This window comes from Pimephales promelas, chromosome 19 (assembly GCF_988280905.1).
Source record: "Pimephales promelas chromosome 19, fPimPro1.hap1.1, whole genome shotgun sequence".
NCBI classification, from domain to species: domain Eukaryota; kingdom Metazoa; phylum Chordata; class Actinopteri; order Cypriniformes; family Leuciscidae; genus Pimephales; species Pimephales promelas.
Genome location: NC_142787.1, coordinates 18,924,254 through 18,942,942, shown reverse-complemented (window position 1 = coordinate 18,942,942; position 18,689 = coordinate 18,924,254). Strand labels below are relative to the sequence as shown.

Here is an 18,689-nt window from a genome sequence, read left to right as displayed (position 1 = left end):
TTACACTTTGATTCAATTTATTGCATCCTTGCTGAATAATACGTTTTATAATAAAAAAAATTTATTAGTTTGTATTGTTTAAAACGCATTTTAAGTGTGAAATGTATTCATTTGATTTAGCTTTCAATCAGACAATGCCTTCATCTTCACAGGTAAATTTGGTGCTGGATGACGGCCGTTCTCTGGGTCTCATGATCCGCGGAGGGGCTGAATACTCTCTGGGTATCTACATTACAGGTGTAGACAGAGCGTCTGCAGCGGAGTGTGGAGGACTGAAGGTACACTTTATGCCTTATCCTTTCATTTGATGTATTTTTATAGCATTTTTTCCTTAATTTGTTTTTAAAAATGTGTTTGTTTTACTGTTGAGAGTGTTTCACACTCCTGTGGCCTATCTTTCGCTCTCATTTCATGCATTATTTGATCCACAACTCTGACATGTTATTATCAAGTTTATTTTCTCTTTTCACATATTGAAGCTTTTAAGCTTTTAGGTTTTTTTGTTTTTTTGTTTTTTTATCAAGGTTTACCTACATTTGTGAGTGGGGTCCATGAGTAAACAGACTTCACAATGTATTTGTGAAAACGCAAAAATAGGTTTCTATGATGGTTTGGATTAAGGGTAAGGTTAGTGGTTAGAATATACCATTACCTCAGTGTAAAAACTATAGTAGCCAGTGAAAAGCCCCTACCAAGATGTACCGTTCTTCCTTTGCCCACTATGCAACAGGCACCCCATAAACCTGACAGTTTGTTGATTGCTAAAACATGTTTGTATATTCTGTCTAAAGTGTCTAGCTGGTTTTACTCTACCTGCTTTCAGTTGAGCAATTCCGTTAAGTGCCTTTGTGCGTGATAGATGAAAAAAAGAATTATCTGAGTTCACTGTGAACGTCGTGTGATTTTTCTCCAGCTATTCTCCTGTTTAATAATAGGCCCAGACATCCTGCATTTATTCCATTTATTCATTTTTGCCACAGTTTGCGATGAATATCATTATTATGTGGTGTTAGAGAAAGTTTTAAGCTCTTTTCAAGCTGACTGTTTGCTTTGTGCCTGGCCTTTAGATTCATGTTGGGATTGAGAGAAGGCAGTTAAAAGGGAGGGCGATCCAGATGTGCTTTGTGGAGAGTGAGAGAGAGAGAGTTGGAGAGAGTGTTGGATGTTTTATCTCCAGGCCATATGTCTGTTCAGAAGAGAGATGTGAGATGGATTTCTGGGCGGCAGCGGACGCAAACATAAAAGCAGCAGCATTTATCATGGCACTTATATGAAGAAAACCATGGCATATTTATAATAAACACATACAGTACTGTTCAAATGTTTGGGGTCAGTGATATTTGAAAGAAATTAATAATTTTATTCTGCAGCAGAAGCATTATTTTGTTAAGATTTCTTAAAAATATATTTCTGTCTCGACAGAAATATGAACTGTTTTGAACATTGATAAAAAATAAGAAATGTTTCTTGAGCAGTGAATCAGAATATTAGAATGATTTCTGAAGGATCATGTGACACTAAATACTGGATTAATTCAGATTTTCCATCACAGGAATAAATTACATTTTAAAGATAGTAAAATGGAAAACTGCCATTTTAAATTGTAATAATATTTCACACAAAAAAATGGAGATTTGGTGAGCATAAGTGACTTAAAACATTAAAAAATCTTACCAAGCCCAGACTTTTTACCACTAATGGTATAGTTTACCCAAAAATTAAGATTCTGTGATCATTTATTCACTCTAAACCTTTTCTTTGACACACAAAAGGATAATTTTTGAAGAATCTTTACACTGCTAATTTCCATGCATCATTATGAAAAGTGAAGCATTGTGTGTGCAACATGGACTATTTTTTTTTTTTTTTAGGGTGTTATTTTTTGTCCTTTTTGTAGCTTTGCAGCTGTGGTTTCTATGAACTTTCTCTGTAAAATTGGCAGGTAAGCCCTCGAGTTTGAGCCCCACTTCAGAGTGAGAAAATAGCTTTCATCCAAATAGCCAGACACTCAGAGTGATTGTGTTATTATAGTGTTAGCAGCAGATGAACCCGTGACCCGACACCCCGATATAGACACACAAAGAGAAAAACACAAATGAACAGAACAGATCAGATCAATGAAACCAGGTGGATGAGACATCTATTTCACAACAGGTCCCATGAGATGGATGTAAGGCCAGGAGGTCTGTAGAGAGGTTTCTTTCAATATGTGCAGCTCCATATATACTATCCTGCCAGAAAATAAGTATACAAATTGGTATTGGCAACAAACCCCTATTTGTTCAAAGCAGGAGGAGGAGGAGGAAGTGATCCATTTTGGAATTACTGGACTTCATAAATATTAATGCTGTGTGCTCCGTTCAATTGAGAGAACTAGAATTTTCGACTTGAATCAAATTTTCAGTTTTGAGACTTTCAAATCAGAAATCAGAAATTGACTTCGTCAATATGTGTCGTTTGATGGCATGTTGCATAGCAGAGACAGATTTTGATGTTAAAGTACTTTCTGTTATCCAGTGCTGGGGAAGCTACTCAAGATTTAACTACAGTCAATCTCAAATTCTTTTGAATCTTGTTAGCTACAAAACTACACTGAAGCTACATTGGGAGATATATATCAGAATAATTATCAGATTATATAATTTATTGTTACAATAAGTGTTTATTTTACGGATTTGATTTTTGCCAGTGACTTAAATCTTTTGATTCAGTTCACAAAAAAATTCCTAAATTAGTTTGCTAGTTAAAGTAGAAACACCCTAATTTAAATTTGCAATTTTAACTGTTCACTGTTCATTCATGGATTTCCATCGGCTGTGGAGGTGACAACAACTCCCATCATTCCACGCTCTTTCACAGCATCGTCAAGCTACACCTTTATTATTGTTTTTAAAATGCAAACTCTAGCTGCAAAACTTACATACTGTGCCTTCAACTACATTATAGTTACAGTAACATGAACTAACGAGTTCATTAAGAGTTTATTATTCTTAGATAATGTTAATTCCAACAATTACTAATGTATTATTAAAATCAAAAGTTAATGATCACAAACAGCCATATTACACTGCATGAATGGTATTATTCGAAAAAGCATAAAGGGAAAACTTAGACTAGGACCTTATTGTAAAGTGTTAGCACATTGGGTAATGCACAGTGGTATTTCACTGAATATTTGGCAATAAAAAAAAAACAATTCTGTGAATTGTTTTCTTGAACACGCTCATGTACAAATGAAACACTCTCCACTATCAGACTTTAGCATACTTTTGCTTTAGCTCACTTTGTGTTTACAATACAGTGTGACATTAACAACAGCAAGATAGCATTTTGTGACACCCATACTTGTTGGAAGATGTAGCTTGTTAAATTTTGAAAAGAGCTACTGAAAAATGTCCAACCTGCATGCATTTCTATATTCTTTGGAACTCAAAATAAGATATTTTGAAAAACGTCTCAACGGTACTTTGTCTGTACCGTACATTGAAAGACAATGGGTTCCAATGTTGTTTATTCCACGCTGCCATAGAAGATTGTGCTTATCACACACTCAGCATAGTGGTGATGGATGAATTTAGTCTTATCTCTGAAATGATTATGACCGCAGTATCACATTCTTCCACAGGCAACATCAGCGCTTGCTGTTCTATAAACAAAATCTGTTGTCCTATATCACTTTTTGCATTTATCTTTATCTCAAACCCTGGGGTTTAAGGAGTTGAAGCTGAACCAGAGATGTTAGGTCCTTGAGGCAGATACAGCTCATGGAGTTTTAATTGGATGGAGTAATGGGCTTGCGCACTGTGCGGTCTCTTGTCCTCAGTGTTTCTGAGCACAAAACCCCTACTGACCTCAGAAGAGCTGGAGTTAATCAGTGTGCTCTCACTGAAGCCTTAACCTCTATTTCTCCTATTTTGGATGTGCTTTTCTGTGGTGCTATTATTTTATGTATACTGTATGTCTTATTGTCTGTGCTTAATTTATACTCTCACTTTGGGCTGCTTTTATAACTGTACTAAATGGATAATGAGCAATGCAATTAAGGCACTTCTTGGCTGTAGGATGATATGATACTTTATTAGGGGAGCAGTGTTGTAGTTTGTAATGGTCATATTTAGCCTGACGTCGTCATACTCAGATTCTAGTCAGAATGTGAGTCTGATACTGCTCCATTGGGTTTTGATTATGGGGCGTGTTTTAACTGAACCTGGAAAAAGTTGGATGGACCAAATCTCGAGTCGTAGGAAGGACGGCAAAAACATATTTTTCGGTCGACAAATGCCTTGATCGCGGTTCTCTGTTCCTCTTTTAAAATGAATGCGCTGTTTACATCTTCTATAACAGACGCGAAGGCTGAATCTACACATCTGAATTCTACTGCGGCAGCCATTGTTTGCTGTAAACTAATTCAACCAAAGCGCTCTTTGGTCACTACGTTACTGTTAATCATCTGTCCATCATTGTATTAACCCCACCCTGACAATTTGATTGGTCCGAACAGCTTTGGTTCGGACATACTTGCTTCACAACGGACCGAACAAGTCCAGACCGAACTTCCCATCCTCAAATGTTGTGGGCGGGGCTAAGTTCGGCTGGCATCCAGGGTAGGTCATATTACTAAAACCTATAATAACGATAAAGGCTTTTTAGGACTTTATTTAACACAGTTTTTAGTGAAACTCAGCATTTTGAAGAGTCACTGCTCCATTAGCTGATATTCGTAACCGGAGGCCTATGAGATTCAGACACAGATACTAATTATTTTTCATTCAATAAATGTGACACTGTTTCTTTCTTGTTTTTTTTTCACATCTGTCAATCAAGGCTCTCAAAAAAAATGTTTTATTTGTTTTTTAATTTAATTTAATTTAATTCAATTCATTTATTTATTTTTTCTTAGAATCTGTCATTCTCTTCTAGATAAAATGCATACTTTTTTGGATAAATTGCATTTTAATTAATTGATTTATTTTACTGTCGAGTAAATTCTTTGACAATATCTAATAAATTTTAAAAAAAAGTTAAATTGAGTTTAATTGAAGTTTCATTGAAAGTCTGAAGCTCATATAATACGTATAATACGCAATTGGGAGATATGAAGGCAAAATTGGATGATATAAAGTCACATTTGCATGTTACAAAGCCGGAATTGTGAGATATAAATGAAAAAGAAAAAGAAGCAATTGTGACTTTATTTCACGAAATTCTGATTTTTATATCTCACAATTCTGAGAAATAAAGTCAGAATTGCGAGATGTAAACTTGCAATTGTGAGATGAAAAAGTCGCAATTATCTTTTGAAAGGTTTTATTCTATGGCGGAAACAAGCTTCCATACTAGGCTATAGCCTGCCCTATTTAAGTACGCAAATTAAATTAATATAAAGGGCGATTTGTCCATTAAAGGCTTAAATGAACAACTAGTCAACTAAGAGAAGAAAAAAAATAGTCGGAGGCCTTATTCCACATACTGTATCTTCGAAGTTTGAACCAGCAGGCCATTCTACAGTAGGTTGAGCGAGCGACCTGCGGAATGAGCGATTTCGAACATTGTCTGCTGAACTTGTGCAGAAACAAAATAGACATAACCAGCTTTTTAAAATTTAAAATCTAAACATTTACACTATTTTAGCTCAAATTATGTGTGTGTTTTTTTTATATATATAATTCTTGACAAATAAAGTTTTTGAAGAAAAGTTTTGAGTGGGTCTAGGCCCGTCAGGCCCAACCATAACGCCATGCCTGCCTCATAGGCTTTTATACAGTGCTGTCTTGTACTTCCAAATTTCTTGAATATCTATGATCTGCAGTTAGATGTCCCCTCACTTTTGCCCGTCGCGCTTTTCACCTTAATAATATTTTATAGCCCATACTTTTTAAAGCTGTCAAGATTCTTATCAGTCATATTGAGCGGCCGGTTCCTTCTCTATTCAGCTATCCGCCCTGCATCACATAAAGCCAATTCACTTTGGTCCTTGAGGAGTTTTAGAAGAAAGTCATTTGCCGTGGAAACTTTCGCCCAGGGGAGTCGTACACTTTTACTGTGATATTTGGGGACTTTTTCAGTTCTCAAGTTTTCAACTCTTCAAGCACAGCCACATCCATTGACTGATACCCAGAAAAAGTAGGATGTTCATCATAAGAAAAGTCCCTCCGGACTAAAAAAAGCCTTTTAAACTGTGAACAGGACTACTTTAGCGCATTAGTAATCCGCTTTGAAATGGTCACACCTCTATGTGATTGACAAATATGGTAGTTTTAATGAAGAAGCATCTGCTCTGTGGACAGATCTGTCTGTATTGCTGGTCCTGCCACTGTGAGTGAGTATTACTCAAACTTTAAGTATTCTTGGTGTTGCCGTAAGTCTAAAAAGCTCATTAAGTACAATGATGAATGAATGAACGGATGGGCTAAGCACCACTATGTCCGTATTCAGAGCATGACAGGTCATCAGAGGATGGCAGGAAGAAAGATGGAGAGTGAAAAGGAGACAGTGATTAAATCGGTTATAAAAGCATGATGACATGACAGATTGAAAGACAAAAGAGATTTAAAAATATATATCTTATTAGTATCCATATATCTGAATACCTCAACTAAGACAAAAATAGATTTAAAAAGTTTTTATAACCTTAGGCTATATGCAGTATTGTGCCTGAACGCGTTATCATTGTCAGTGTCATTGTTGTGTCTCGAGATGCAAACTTGTAATGTTTTTTTTTTCTAAGGCACGTTTATAAAAGATACTCATATGTCCTAATTGCACTAAGGCCCAATCCTGGCTTAATCTAAGCCCTGTCTGTGAAACCAAACCTAAAACGACAAAGTGAATATGTGTAAAGATATTTATATTCTTGTATTTGGCTTACAGCAGTAACCTCTAAATTACTTTGCTAAATGAAGAATGAGTGATGCACTGTGTTCTGACGTTTGACGTAGAGCAGATGTTATTCCTCTCACAGACCTGGCTTTGTAACAAAGCGTGATTGCTGTGTGCATTAGCCCGCTGTTCCTGATTGCTGTACGGATATTGGAGTCATTTGGAGAAAACAAGCAGCCAAGCCGATTTCTCATCCTTCTTCTCTTTCATCATCATCTTCTTCATCTTCCATCACTGGAGAAGCAGGAAGGGAGAGAAATGTCAGGGATGCCGTGCTCGGAGCAGGCGTTTTTTTTTTTCCAAATGCCAAGCATTTTCCTCATCACTCTCAACGGCGTTCGTACTGACGGCGATGAAATCTCTGGAGGCCTTCGAGTCTTTGCTGTTGGTTTCTTGTTGACTGCTCAACTTTCTAGTCGGCGGCATGCTTTCCCATTGGTAGTCGAAGCATCACCCACTGCTCATTTGCATGAAGTTGTCTCATGTTGTTGGAAATCGATGTCTCATTGAAAATGACTGCAGGTTGCTTTGAGGCTACAAATCACTGGCATTCCTTCAGGGCAAGAAGTGCAAAATGCAATGAAAGTAAAAGAGATGGATGAATTTTAAAAAAAGAAAAAAAAAAGAAAGAGAGAGATTATAGAGTGGTGCTCGGACATATTTTTGTTAGCATCCCCCTGGTTCCCTCAACAAAAATCCAGTAGGATTTTTCCACTGGCTTTTGGATTATTGCAGAAAATAAGGTCTTTTGACTAACAAAAGCTTATGATTCTTCAGCATTTTTTCCATGATAATAATCTGAAATCAAAAATGATGAACTTTTATGTAAATACATCGGCAGATGTTAAAAGCTAAATGTAAGCTATGAACAAACTACACTGCGGTTTCATGACTTTTTCAGTCTTTATTTAAAAGCATATTCCCTGAAAGTTTGAGTTATAAAAGTTTACAAGAGCACGCACGATTACAAAACACAACGAGGCATGTGGACTAGTGAGTATAGGCTGGGTATTGATACAGGTGTCCAGATTCTATTTTGCTTTACAAGTTCTTAATTTGATTTTATTCTCAATTCAATTAATTTAAGGATTTAATTTTCTCTGGCCTCACCACAAAAAATAAATAAATGGATAAATAGTTATTGTTTTGAACCAATTAAAAAAAAAACAAGTTTATGACACCCACAATTTTAAATACTGTACCAGTAAATTTAACAACTCTCGATTCCTAATTCTCCATTTCGATACCACAGCTAAAACTAATTAGATTTTACACGGAAAGAGAAAACGCAAAAGTGGCGTTGTGTTATCACTTTTTATTCTGTGTTTAGACCAGCGTTTTGGGTGGGAAATCCGCGTACATACTGTAAAGGTGACGCAAAAGTGTGTGATTCAATGTAGTGTGCACTCCAGGCGGCTAGGTGGCAATGTGGAGCACCGCCAAACAACAACACCAAGTCCGCGCGCCTGCGGCAACGCGACAGTGGAGTGTTTTTAAGATTTCCACTCTAGAGGGTGGTTTTTAAGCCCCAAAAATGCCGTCGCCGTGTAAACGAAAGGCACATCCGATAAAATATTTTTACGTTTTCACCCGCGAGCGTTCTTGTGTAAACAGGGCCTTATTTAAAAGATTATTACAGAAAAGTAGCCTAAGCAGTCAACAATAAATAAATAAAAATAACAATAGCACAAATAAATAAAAACAATAGAACAAAGATAGAAATTAAATTCAAGGTTTGAAAGTTTTAGATTTTGTAATTTTAGTACTTCAACTTAATTTATTAGTTCAGTTCTAATTTTCAGTTTACTTTAATTTCCAATTGCATCTAATTGTATTTCATTTCAGATTTTTTTTTTTTTTTTTTGCTTTGCGAGAGGAACAGACTGAAGTCAAGTTTGAATATCTGTTTGTAAAAATAAAAAAGTTTTGTGGACATTCTTGAGAATCTCTCTTTTTGTGTTTCACAAAAGAAAGAAAGGCATACAGGTTTGGGATACAGTATTTTTTTTTTTCACTTACTCAGTCCTCACGTACATTCCTCAGTGGTTTAACGTGTTTCCTGTAATAACCTTATCTGCTTATCTCATGGTGTTTGAACACTCTGGAGAAGTGATACACTGAAAAGAAACATCAGGAGATAAACCTGAGGCTAATGATCAGATATTTCGCTAGGGAAAGCAAGAGCTTGTATCTGTCGCATTGATTTCAAATACCTTTCTTGTGTTCTTTGGGAAAACAAAGCCGCACAACACCATAATTTATTAATATCATGATTACTCCAAAGCCTCTTTAATTACCCTCAAGCATCTTTGGGCGGAGGGGCAGTACGGATATTGATCTATAAAGAGACCTGGAACGAATCTGAGAGAAGAAGATATTGATGAAACCAGAAAGAGAGAGAGATAAAGAGAAATGGAGCCAGTTTGCTGTTGTGACGAGTTAACCCCGCAGTAAAAGAGCTTCACAAATAGAAATATTTTACTCAGAGTCAGACTGGCAAAAGAAGAAACAATGAGTGAGATAAATGAGTGACAAGCCGAGGGAGCATGGGAAAAAGATAAAGACCAGATCAACGAGTGGGAGGATGAATGTATGAGATGAGATGAGATGAGATGAGATTGTGGAATGTGACACATTTGTAGCTCAGGACTGAACTAAAGCTCCAGCATGTTTCTGCTTTTTGGCAACAATTCAGTTTTTCATCCAATCAAATGAGAAATGAAGTGATTGATGTATTAAATATTAAGTTAAAGCAGGACTTTTGATTTCAGTGGCATGTAGTGGACTGAAATAAGGAGGAAAAATCCTCTCTCTCTCTCTCTCTCTCTCTCTCTCTCTCATATAGCTTGTCACTCGTATAGTGTATCTTAATATGAACTATACTTAAAATACATTTTGTAAAAAAAAATATATATATATATATATATATTACAAAATGTCTTTTTAAGTATAGTATATATTAAGATAGTGATTTTAATAAATTTAATGCCATAAAACTTTTACAAAATGACAGTTTTCATTTAAAGGGTTAGTTCACCCAAAAGTGAAAATTCTATCAATATTTACTCACCCTCATGTTGTTCCAACCCCGTAAGACCTTCGTTCATCTTCGGAACACAAATTAAGATATTTTTGATTAAATTTGAGAGCTGGATCACTCCTCCATAGGCTTCTTAAGGGATCAAAACTGGCCGGGCCAAAAAGACATTATGAAAGACATTGTTAAAATACTGTAGTCCAAGTGACTACAGTGGCTCAATCTTAAGTTTATCAAGTGACGAGAATACTTTTTGTGCACAAAAAAACAAACAAAAATAACAACTTTATTCAATTATTCATTTCCTTCTCAAACCTTCTGTGTTGTACGTCACACGCATCACACACGACCAGCGTCGGCCAATAGTGAGCCTGTGTATGACGTGCAACCTAGAAGCTTTGCATAGTTTCACTATGCGAAATCTCACGGCCCACAAAGAAGGAAATGAATAGTTGAATAAAGTCGATATTTGTGTTTGTTTTTTGTAAAACATTTGTATTGTAGTTTGTCTATTGATGTGTTCTTTGTAGTCAGTCACCATAATTGACTTTCTGTTTATCTCACCAAAACCTTCTCTATTGTTCCACAAATTTGGCCTGACCACACCACTCTACCATATTCGATGTCCAGACTGCTCCGTCTCCGGCCTCATCACGACCCCCCTTTACCTCCCGGCCTGCTCTGCCAGCACCGGCCCACCCACCTTCTCCTTTCTCTGCCCCGTCTTTTCCACAGGTGGGAGATCAGATCCTCGAGGTCAACGGACGGAGTTTCCTCGGCATCCCACACGATGAAGCCGTACGAGTGCTGAAGTCTTCACACCATCTGATGATGACGGTGAAGGATGTCGGGCGACTGCCTCATGCCCGCACCGTAGTGGGCGAGACCAAGTGGATCGCAAGCTCGCAGATCACAGAGAGTTCTGCCAGCAGCAGTGTCACAGGGTGAGTGTGAAGGGGTGATGGGAATGTGAGGAAATAAGGAAAGAGTCATGGGAATAGATAACCTTATTGGTATCCAATTCAGATAATCGAAGGTCAGCAGCAAAGATATCCGTTAATAAAGTGAGATTAAATACACAAAGTATATTTGTGTTATTTAACATATTTAATCATGTTTTTGTGCAGGTGAGATGAGTAAATGCATACTCACATTAAGTCTAGAACTATATATAATATGTGACCCCGGACCACAAAACCAGTCACAAGTAGCACGGGTATATCTGTGGCAATAGCCATAGGTCAAAATTATTGATTTTTCTTTTATGCTAAAAATCATTAGGATATTTCCATAAAGATATTTTGTAAATTTCCTGCCCTAAATATATAGATTTTTAAAAATGTGAGTGGATGCATCAAAATGGACAACATAAATAGACAACTTTAAAGGTGAATTTCTCGATGTTTGTTGTTTTGTTCCAGATTCTCGAATAGTTGTATCGGCCCAAATATTGTCCAATCCTTACAAACCATACATCAATGGAAAGCTTATTTATTTAGCGTTCATTTGATGTATAAATCTCAATTTATAAAAATTGCTTTTGTGGTCCAGGGTCATATATAGTTATAGTCATATAAATATTTTATTTATAAATAAAAGACACTTGATCTTTTCCACATCTTTTCCATCTATGGGGGTTGGGACACTTCCACACTATAGCCTCACATGTGAGCAACGTCTCTGTGTGTAACCGGCATAAGCTAGTGTTTTCCCTTGATGCCTCGCCACAGCCAATCATGCTGCACGTTCATTGGCTCACTGAAGTTGACGAGGTTAACTCCTTGGGTATCAAATTTGGCACTGAACAACACAACTCTTTTTGATTATTGTATTGTTTTGAGGCAATTCGGTCGGTGCCTAAAAAGTATCGATCTTGATTCCCAGCTCTAATGCTGACTTGCCATCTCCACAGTGTAGTACCTTTAGACATGGATTACATAATCAGAGAGTATTTGAATTGACCTATGGCTAAGCCACGCCCTCAAATGCGATGAGCCAATCTCAGTGCGCATTCTCTGCTTCCACTTCCATTGAAATGCATTGGAGTTTTCATTCGTTTTTTTCTTGTTATTTTAAGTTTAATATGGTCAAACGGTGTGCATGGGGTACATGCAACTCTGACACTAGGTTCCTGAGAGCCTGGCCGACGGTGTGTATTTTTTTACCCTTTCCTACCGAGATAAGTGTCTGCTCTGGATAAAGTTATGGGTTAGCTAGACCACAACACCAACTAAACGCAGATAAATTAAACAAGGATGTCTACATCTGATCTAAGTTAAGTCAACAACGTATTTGAACGTTATCTTTAAAATCTCTAACGTAACGTTAGTCTAACGTTAGACGTACATTAGAAAACATTAACGTTAGCTTCTAGCTGTGTTGTACATCATGTCAATTAAGTGAGCTTCATTAACGTATATCTGTAAATAACCGAGATAACAATTGTTAACAAAGTTGTGCTGAATGATTCTTGTAAATACTTCAGCACCAAACGGTTATCATGTTTACACTGTGACCTGTACATCTCTGCCTGGAGCTGAAGCTTTATTTCATCGACTTCTCAACAATAATATTATTAATATAACCCTCCAATGCATAGTTAATGCCCTTTAGGTGACTTCAAGATGATATATAATTTTTCTGTCTCAAAATCACCAATTGCCTCCTGTGAAATGTCTCCTACTGTGACAGCTACCATAGCGCCCGTGCCGTGTTTGTCCGCGTGAGTGGAGGGGGCGTGGCTTAGCCATAGGTCAATTGGATCGTTTGACATTTCAAGCTTTCTTTAGATATACAGTATGTCTCTTGTCTGCGAGGCAAGGAGACTGTAAGCTCAGTTTCTGTTCATTTATGTAGTGCGTTGTTATTTTGAGTTAACTCAAATAAAAGTATCAAACTGAGGCTCTTCTCATCGACTAACGTTTAGTTGACTATAAGGGGGCAGCCCTAGTCAATATCAGCTCACTCTGTTTGAATGAGAGCTGTCAGTTGTTGTTGTTGTTTTTTTTGTGCAGTCATTTTCACAATAAGTATTTATGATAGAATCGATCCACTTGATACAATGTGAGTCCCAAGAATTTACACTTATTTTCGCACTTACACTTGCGTGTCTTAATCATTGAGACAAGCACATTACTGACAGGTTAAAAGAAAGGCAGCCAGACAGGAAGCCATCCTCTCATCGGCCTCCTAAAGAGAAGCATGCGGAGGTGAGAGTGGCTGATTATACTGTAGATTAGCCCTACATGTGGACCATCCTCGGATGACCACACTCTCTCACTTTGCGGGGCTGGTGAGCGGAACACAGCAAGAATAACCAAGTCCTGTAAATCTAGACAAATAATGTGGGGGAACATTAGCATAGCTACTTCACGAAAACTGATTCTTCGTTCATTGCTTTGAATATTTCTAACATGTGAAAATATTAACGTCTATTTTTGACATATGTATGGCTTCAAATATTTTGGTTGGAACAATTTATTTTATTTTATTTTAAATCACTCTAGTCATTTCAATAACTATGAAGTCAATCATGCCAAAAGACTGAAAAATAATGGGAAAAAAATATTGAATAATTTGGCCTTTGCTAAATCTATTTTGTCAGACTGCACTGCTGGTCTCTTTGTGTGTTATCTGGCTAGTGTTAATGGAGAAGTGAAAAGGAAAATATCCATGGTCTCTAACTAGATTCATAAGGTTTCGGCATGTCATTTATAGACAAACTTGATGGTTTCCAACATCCGGCATGCAGAGAAGTGTGAAGCCACCAAAAGTAGCTTCAGTTCTCCTGCTCTCCTCATTACGTACGCACATCCCCGTCATCTTTCCTTGTGGCCGCAGTACGGGAACAGGATTGCCTAGCAAGAGTCAGAGCCACAATCGCCCTGTTCTGGTATATAAAACCGTAACTGAAAAGCCTGTGGAAATCATATAAATATTTTTTTTTTTTTCAGACTTATGAGCAAGCTTTGGCCTTTAATATATTTCTAGACGCGTTTCCATGTCTGTCTTGTAAATTAAGCAATATGCAAACTAATACTGAAAAATGGTTGCTGATTAGTTCATTTGTTGGCACCAATCACGCCTTGGTGGTGTGACTTAACATTCTTTTTTAATATAGTAAATTGAAGATGTACTGTACATTTCAGCCAAAGTAATTTCATTTGGACTTAGGTGAAGCTTCCAGGCTTAGTTCAATTTATTGTTTTAAGAGCAGATTATACAATAGCTGAGCTTTAATTATTTTGTTCTGAATATTAGAATCTTTCCACTCTCTCTTAGTGTAATGTAAACTAGAAGAAGTCTGGGTAACACTTTACAATACGGGTGCACTAATAAGCATTAATGCATGCTTAACTAATGCACAGATAATACTGAATTAATGTGTAACTAATAATTATTTAAGCTATTCATTAATGATTACCACACTAGGAACTAATTAAGAGTCTGTAAGGTTAATGTATTAGTTCATACATGAATTGTTATTAATTAACTATAATTGTTGATTAATTCCATAATAACTCATTTTTTAACTAATAGTGTTAATTAATATGTTAATTACCAGAATGAGCCAAAGCCTTGAATTTCAACTTCCAGAGGTACACTAATATGCATTAATACATGATTAATTACTTAATTGTTAGTGCAAATTCATGTGCAAATCACTACAATTACTAAATGACTAGTTAATAATGATGTGCCCCAACAAGTAAAGTCATAACATAATGATACCTTTGCAAATCATTAGCTAATGATTAATTAAAGCAGACAACTGGAAGTTGAAGTGCATAGCTTTGACTAATTCTGGTAATTAACACATTAATTTACACTATTACTTAATAAAATATGTTAAGGAATTAATATACAATGATTCATGTATTACTTAATCTATTAATAGACTTTTTATTAGTTGCTGATGCAGTAATCATTAATTAATGGTTTAGTTCTTCATTAGTTATACATTAACTCATGATTATCTGTGCATTAGTTAAGCATGAATTAACGCATATTAGTGCAACCGTATTGTACGGTGTTACCGAAGTCTGTTCATGTTATTATTCCAGACACTGCTGGTTTGGAGAATATGAACGTGTGTGTGCGTGCAGCACACTAACAGGATCATAAAGCAGCTCAGGTGTGTCTTGTGCCAGCTCTCTGGACCTTCTCTTTAATGGAGGTTAGCTGATGAAGTGAGCCGGTTGCTCTGCTCTCATGCCAGGGGGGAAAATGCAAGGTGGCGTTTTATAAAAAGGCTTATTATCAAGCTTCTGATGGTCTGGGGTGCGAACTCAAGTTAACGCCAAGGACAGAACTGGCACAGGGAAGTGTTTGCACCTATCATTGTTACAGACCAAATTGACTTTTTGATAAATTGCTATTCTTGATTTGACTGCAAAAAGGGTACAGAGTGAATGTGAAATTGCTTTTCTGGCACAACGGTCAATTATATAGTTTAATGGTTTTTAATTATACAACCATATTTGACCTGGCAATGCAGCAAATGACCATTCAGCTTTGTGGATAATATAATATAATTTATGGGATTGGTAAAAATATTTTGTATGGTTTTTTTTGTTTTTTGTTTTTAAATCTCTTGCTCACCAAGGCTGCATTTATTTATTTATTTATTTCAAAAATACAGTAAAAACATAAATACTGTGAAATATTATTACAATTTAAATGAGATGTTTTATATTTTAATACACTTTAAAATGTAATTTATTCCTATGATGGCAAAGCTAAATTTCATCATTACTCCAGTCTTCAGTGTCACATGATCCTTCAGAAATCAAGCTGATACGCTGCTCAAGAAACATTTCTTATTATTATTTTTATTGTTGAAAAGAGTTAATACTTTTTGGAAACCATGATACATTTTTTGTTCAGGATACTTTGATGAATATTCCATCTCCCTTAGATCTTTCATACATGGCAGGTGTGTCAGAGTCTCTGTATGATTCCGCATCTATTTGTGGATTCTTGAAGAGGCTGTAGAGCATGTATCTGGTATTGATTTCTCCATATTTACTTCTCTCTCACAGCCTCTCTCTGGACCAGGGAGCATCAGCATCAGGAAAGGTGAGTACTTTGTAAATATATTTGAACACGATGTTTTTAACTGTTTGGTTTCAGCAGTGTTAAAAGAGTGAGCTAAATCGTGAAGGTGATTTTTGAAGTACTCTTGGCAAATCCTGGTGGTCTTCAGACTGTACCCATTTTATTCTCATTATAGAGCTGTCTTTCTCTGAAAACCCATAAGGGTCATTTTTACTATGCTGTACATTTTCATATCCATGTCATATTTGTCTTAATTAGGCCTGTCAAATGATTCAAAATGTAAAATAAATTCATCATTTGACAAATTCAATTCAGTTCAATTCACATTTATTTCTATTGCGCTTTTTGCAATACATATCGTTTCAAAGCAGCTTTACAGAAAAATAGATACGTAATAAATTACTGAATATAAATTCATATTTAAATATGTTAATAAAACAGTATATTACATGTAATACATCATATTTCACATAAAGGTATGGACTTTTATGCTGCATACATCTTGACAAAAATTAAGAAATTGTTGTCACTATAAGATATTTATAACAAAACAACTCTAAAGGTGTAGTCTGTCAAGATTAAATAAAGACCACTTTACTGAACGCTACACTGTGTAACTGTTTTAGTTTATTCTTAGCTAAAAACACTTAGTTCTTTCAAAAATATATGTGCTCATTAATGTATATTTACTTCGTTCAAGTAATAAAGTATTCTCATGAGTTCTAATGTCGGTCGCCATGTTGCACCTCCATCTTGAAAGTACATTAGCCAAAGAGGGACATATCTATTAATTCAAGCTTCGGCTTTCGCGTATGCGTTTGAGTTAACACTCATGGACGAGGTCGAACTGGAAGCCATTTCAATCTTGGACTGCATTGGCCACCGTAGGAGTTAAAACGAAATCTGAAAAGAGAGGAACAGAAACTAATATTCAGTAGATGGTCATATACCTTTTCACCACTAGATGGGGTAAAAACCACACAGTGTAGCTTTAAATATAAATAGTTAAATATAAATTGTCACTGGTGCTCAACTGCATATAAAATATGCAATTCAAATGTATTAATTATATTACATGAATTAAAATTTTAATTATTTGCAGAGCCATTAAATAAAGGAAATTCAAAGACATTACGTTATTAAATATAGATATTGGAAAAGTGCCTTCAGGATTGCCACACTCACACCAAGACACTTGGTAAGTGCCTTAGCTTGACCAAAACATATTTCTGAGACTATGATGTCCCCTTTAAACACTTCCCTACGTTATATAAAAGAAATGTTCATTCTTAAAAAGTTACAGAGTTCAAAAAGTACTGCATAACAGGAATCCCACATAATAAAATGCCTCCAGGGTCTATATATTGTCATTATGCAAATGAGCCAGCCAGCGATTAAGCTGCATAATAGATAAGACTCATGTATTTGCATTACTTTAATAATCTAAAGAACCAGTCCTTGTGTGCTTTTTTTTCCATAATAGCCAGACTAATCAAAAGAATAAATTGAGTCAGAATCACAGATCATGTCATATTTGGACAGAGTCGCTATCATTATTACCGAACCACAAGGTTGATAAGGGAACAGGGCGATTGTGGCTCTCACTCTTGCTAGGCAATCATGCACCTGTTCCCGTACAGTGGCCACAAGGAAAGATGACGGGGGATGTGCGTACGTAATGAGGAGAGCAGGAGAACTGAAAGACACAGGAAGGGTAAGAGATGGAAGAGAATGGGATGAAAGAGGAAGGTGATATCGCTGTAAATTTTCGTCTTGGTCAGGGTAAAGAGTGTGTCGGGTAGATGCTGCCAGAAGGCTTTGATCCCCTGGGCATATGGTATCCACGCTGATCTGTATTCAGTCTGGTTTCCTCAAAAGTCTCATGCACTTAACATTCTTACCACCTCCGTGTGTGTGTGTGACTGGTGTAGAGCTAAATTATAATATATATGAGTGAACAGAAAAAAATAGAACGGTCATTTCTGTTATGCAGTACCTTTTGAACTATGACTTGTTGAAAGTGAATATGCTTGTGTAATATAAGAAAGTAGTTCCAGAAAAGCATATACCACACTTTCAGATGCGTGTTATCTTAAACTTTATTATTAATTAGATAATAGCACTAAATTTGCCATTGCAAGTGACAGATTGAGAATGTTATTTTGACATTTAACCATTTTTATATTATCATATTGATTTCTATAATTGTTCTGTTGATTTTAGACCAAAGGTAAAGTCAGTTCCCCTGACGATGATGAAATGAATTGGCTTTTGTTAAAGGAGAACTCCGGTGAAAAATGAACCTTTGGTCTAATAAAACATCGGTACCTAGTCAATCGTTCTCTGAGATTTGTTTTCATGATAATCGAATGTAAAGAGTTTTATCTCTAAAAACTGTTTAGCGTATAATGCTAGCACTTGGGGCATTTACTACTGTACGTAAAAAGAAATTGCTTGTTTAGACCACTAACAAGGCTCAAAATAGCCCCACACTAACACAGTAACATAATGAGGGTCCATACATGCCAAACGAGTCAAACGTTCGTGGTTTGACTTGTCGAGACTGTTTTCCAAAGATGGCGCCGCCTGTATACATGATGTGGACTGTCTTTATAAAATATCTTCTTATTAAGTGGTCTGTACACTTACAAAGTTCTCAATGCTTCGTTTTGCATGCAGGGACCCTCATTATGTTACTGTGTTAGTGTGGGGCTAT

General features: G+C 36.2%; 1 protein-coding gene across 2 annotated transcripts in view; it reads left to right on the top strand.

Annotated features, from left to right (window-relative positions):
• Positions 1 to 18,689, top strand: part of whrna (whirlin a) — a 96,239-nt gene that overhangs the window by 50,095 nt on the left and 27,455 nt on the right. For both annotated transcript variants that reach the window (XM_089123618.1, XM_089123617.1), the window contains exons 4-6: positions 153 to 278; positions 10,652 to 10,860; positions 15,958 to 15,994. In XM_089123618.1, the coding sequence (XP_088979744.1) occupies positions 153 to 278; positions 10,652 to 10,860; positions 15,958 to 15,994 (372 nt within the window). The remainder of the gene's footprint in view (positions 1 to 152; positions 279 to 10,651; positions 10,861 to 15,957; positions 15,995 to 18,689) is intronic.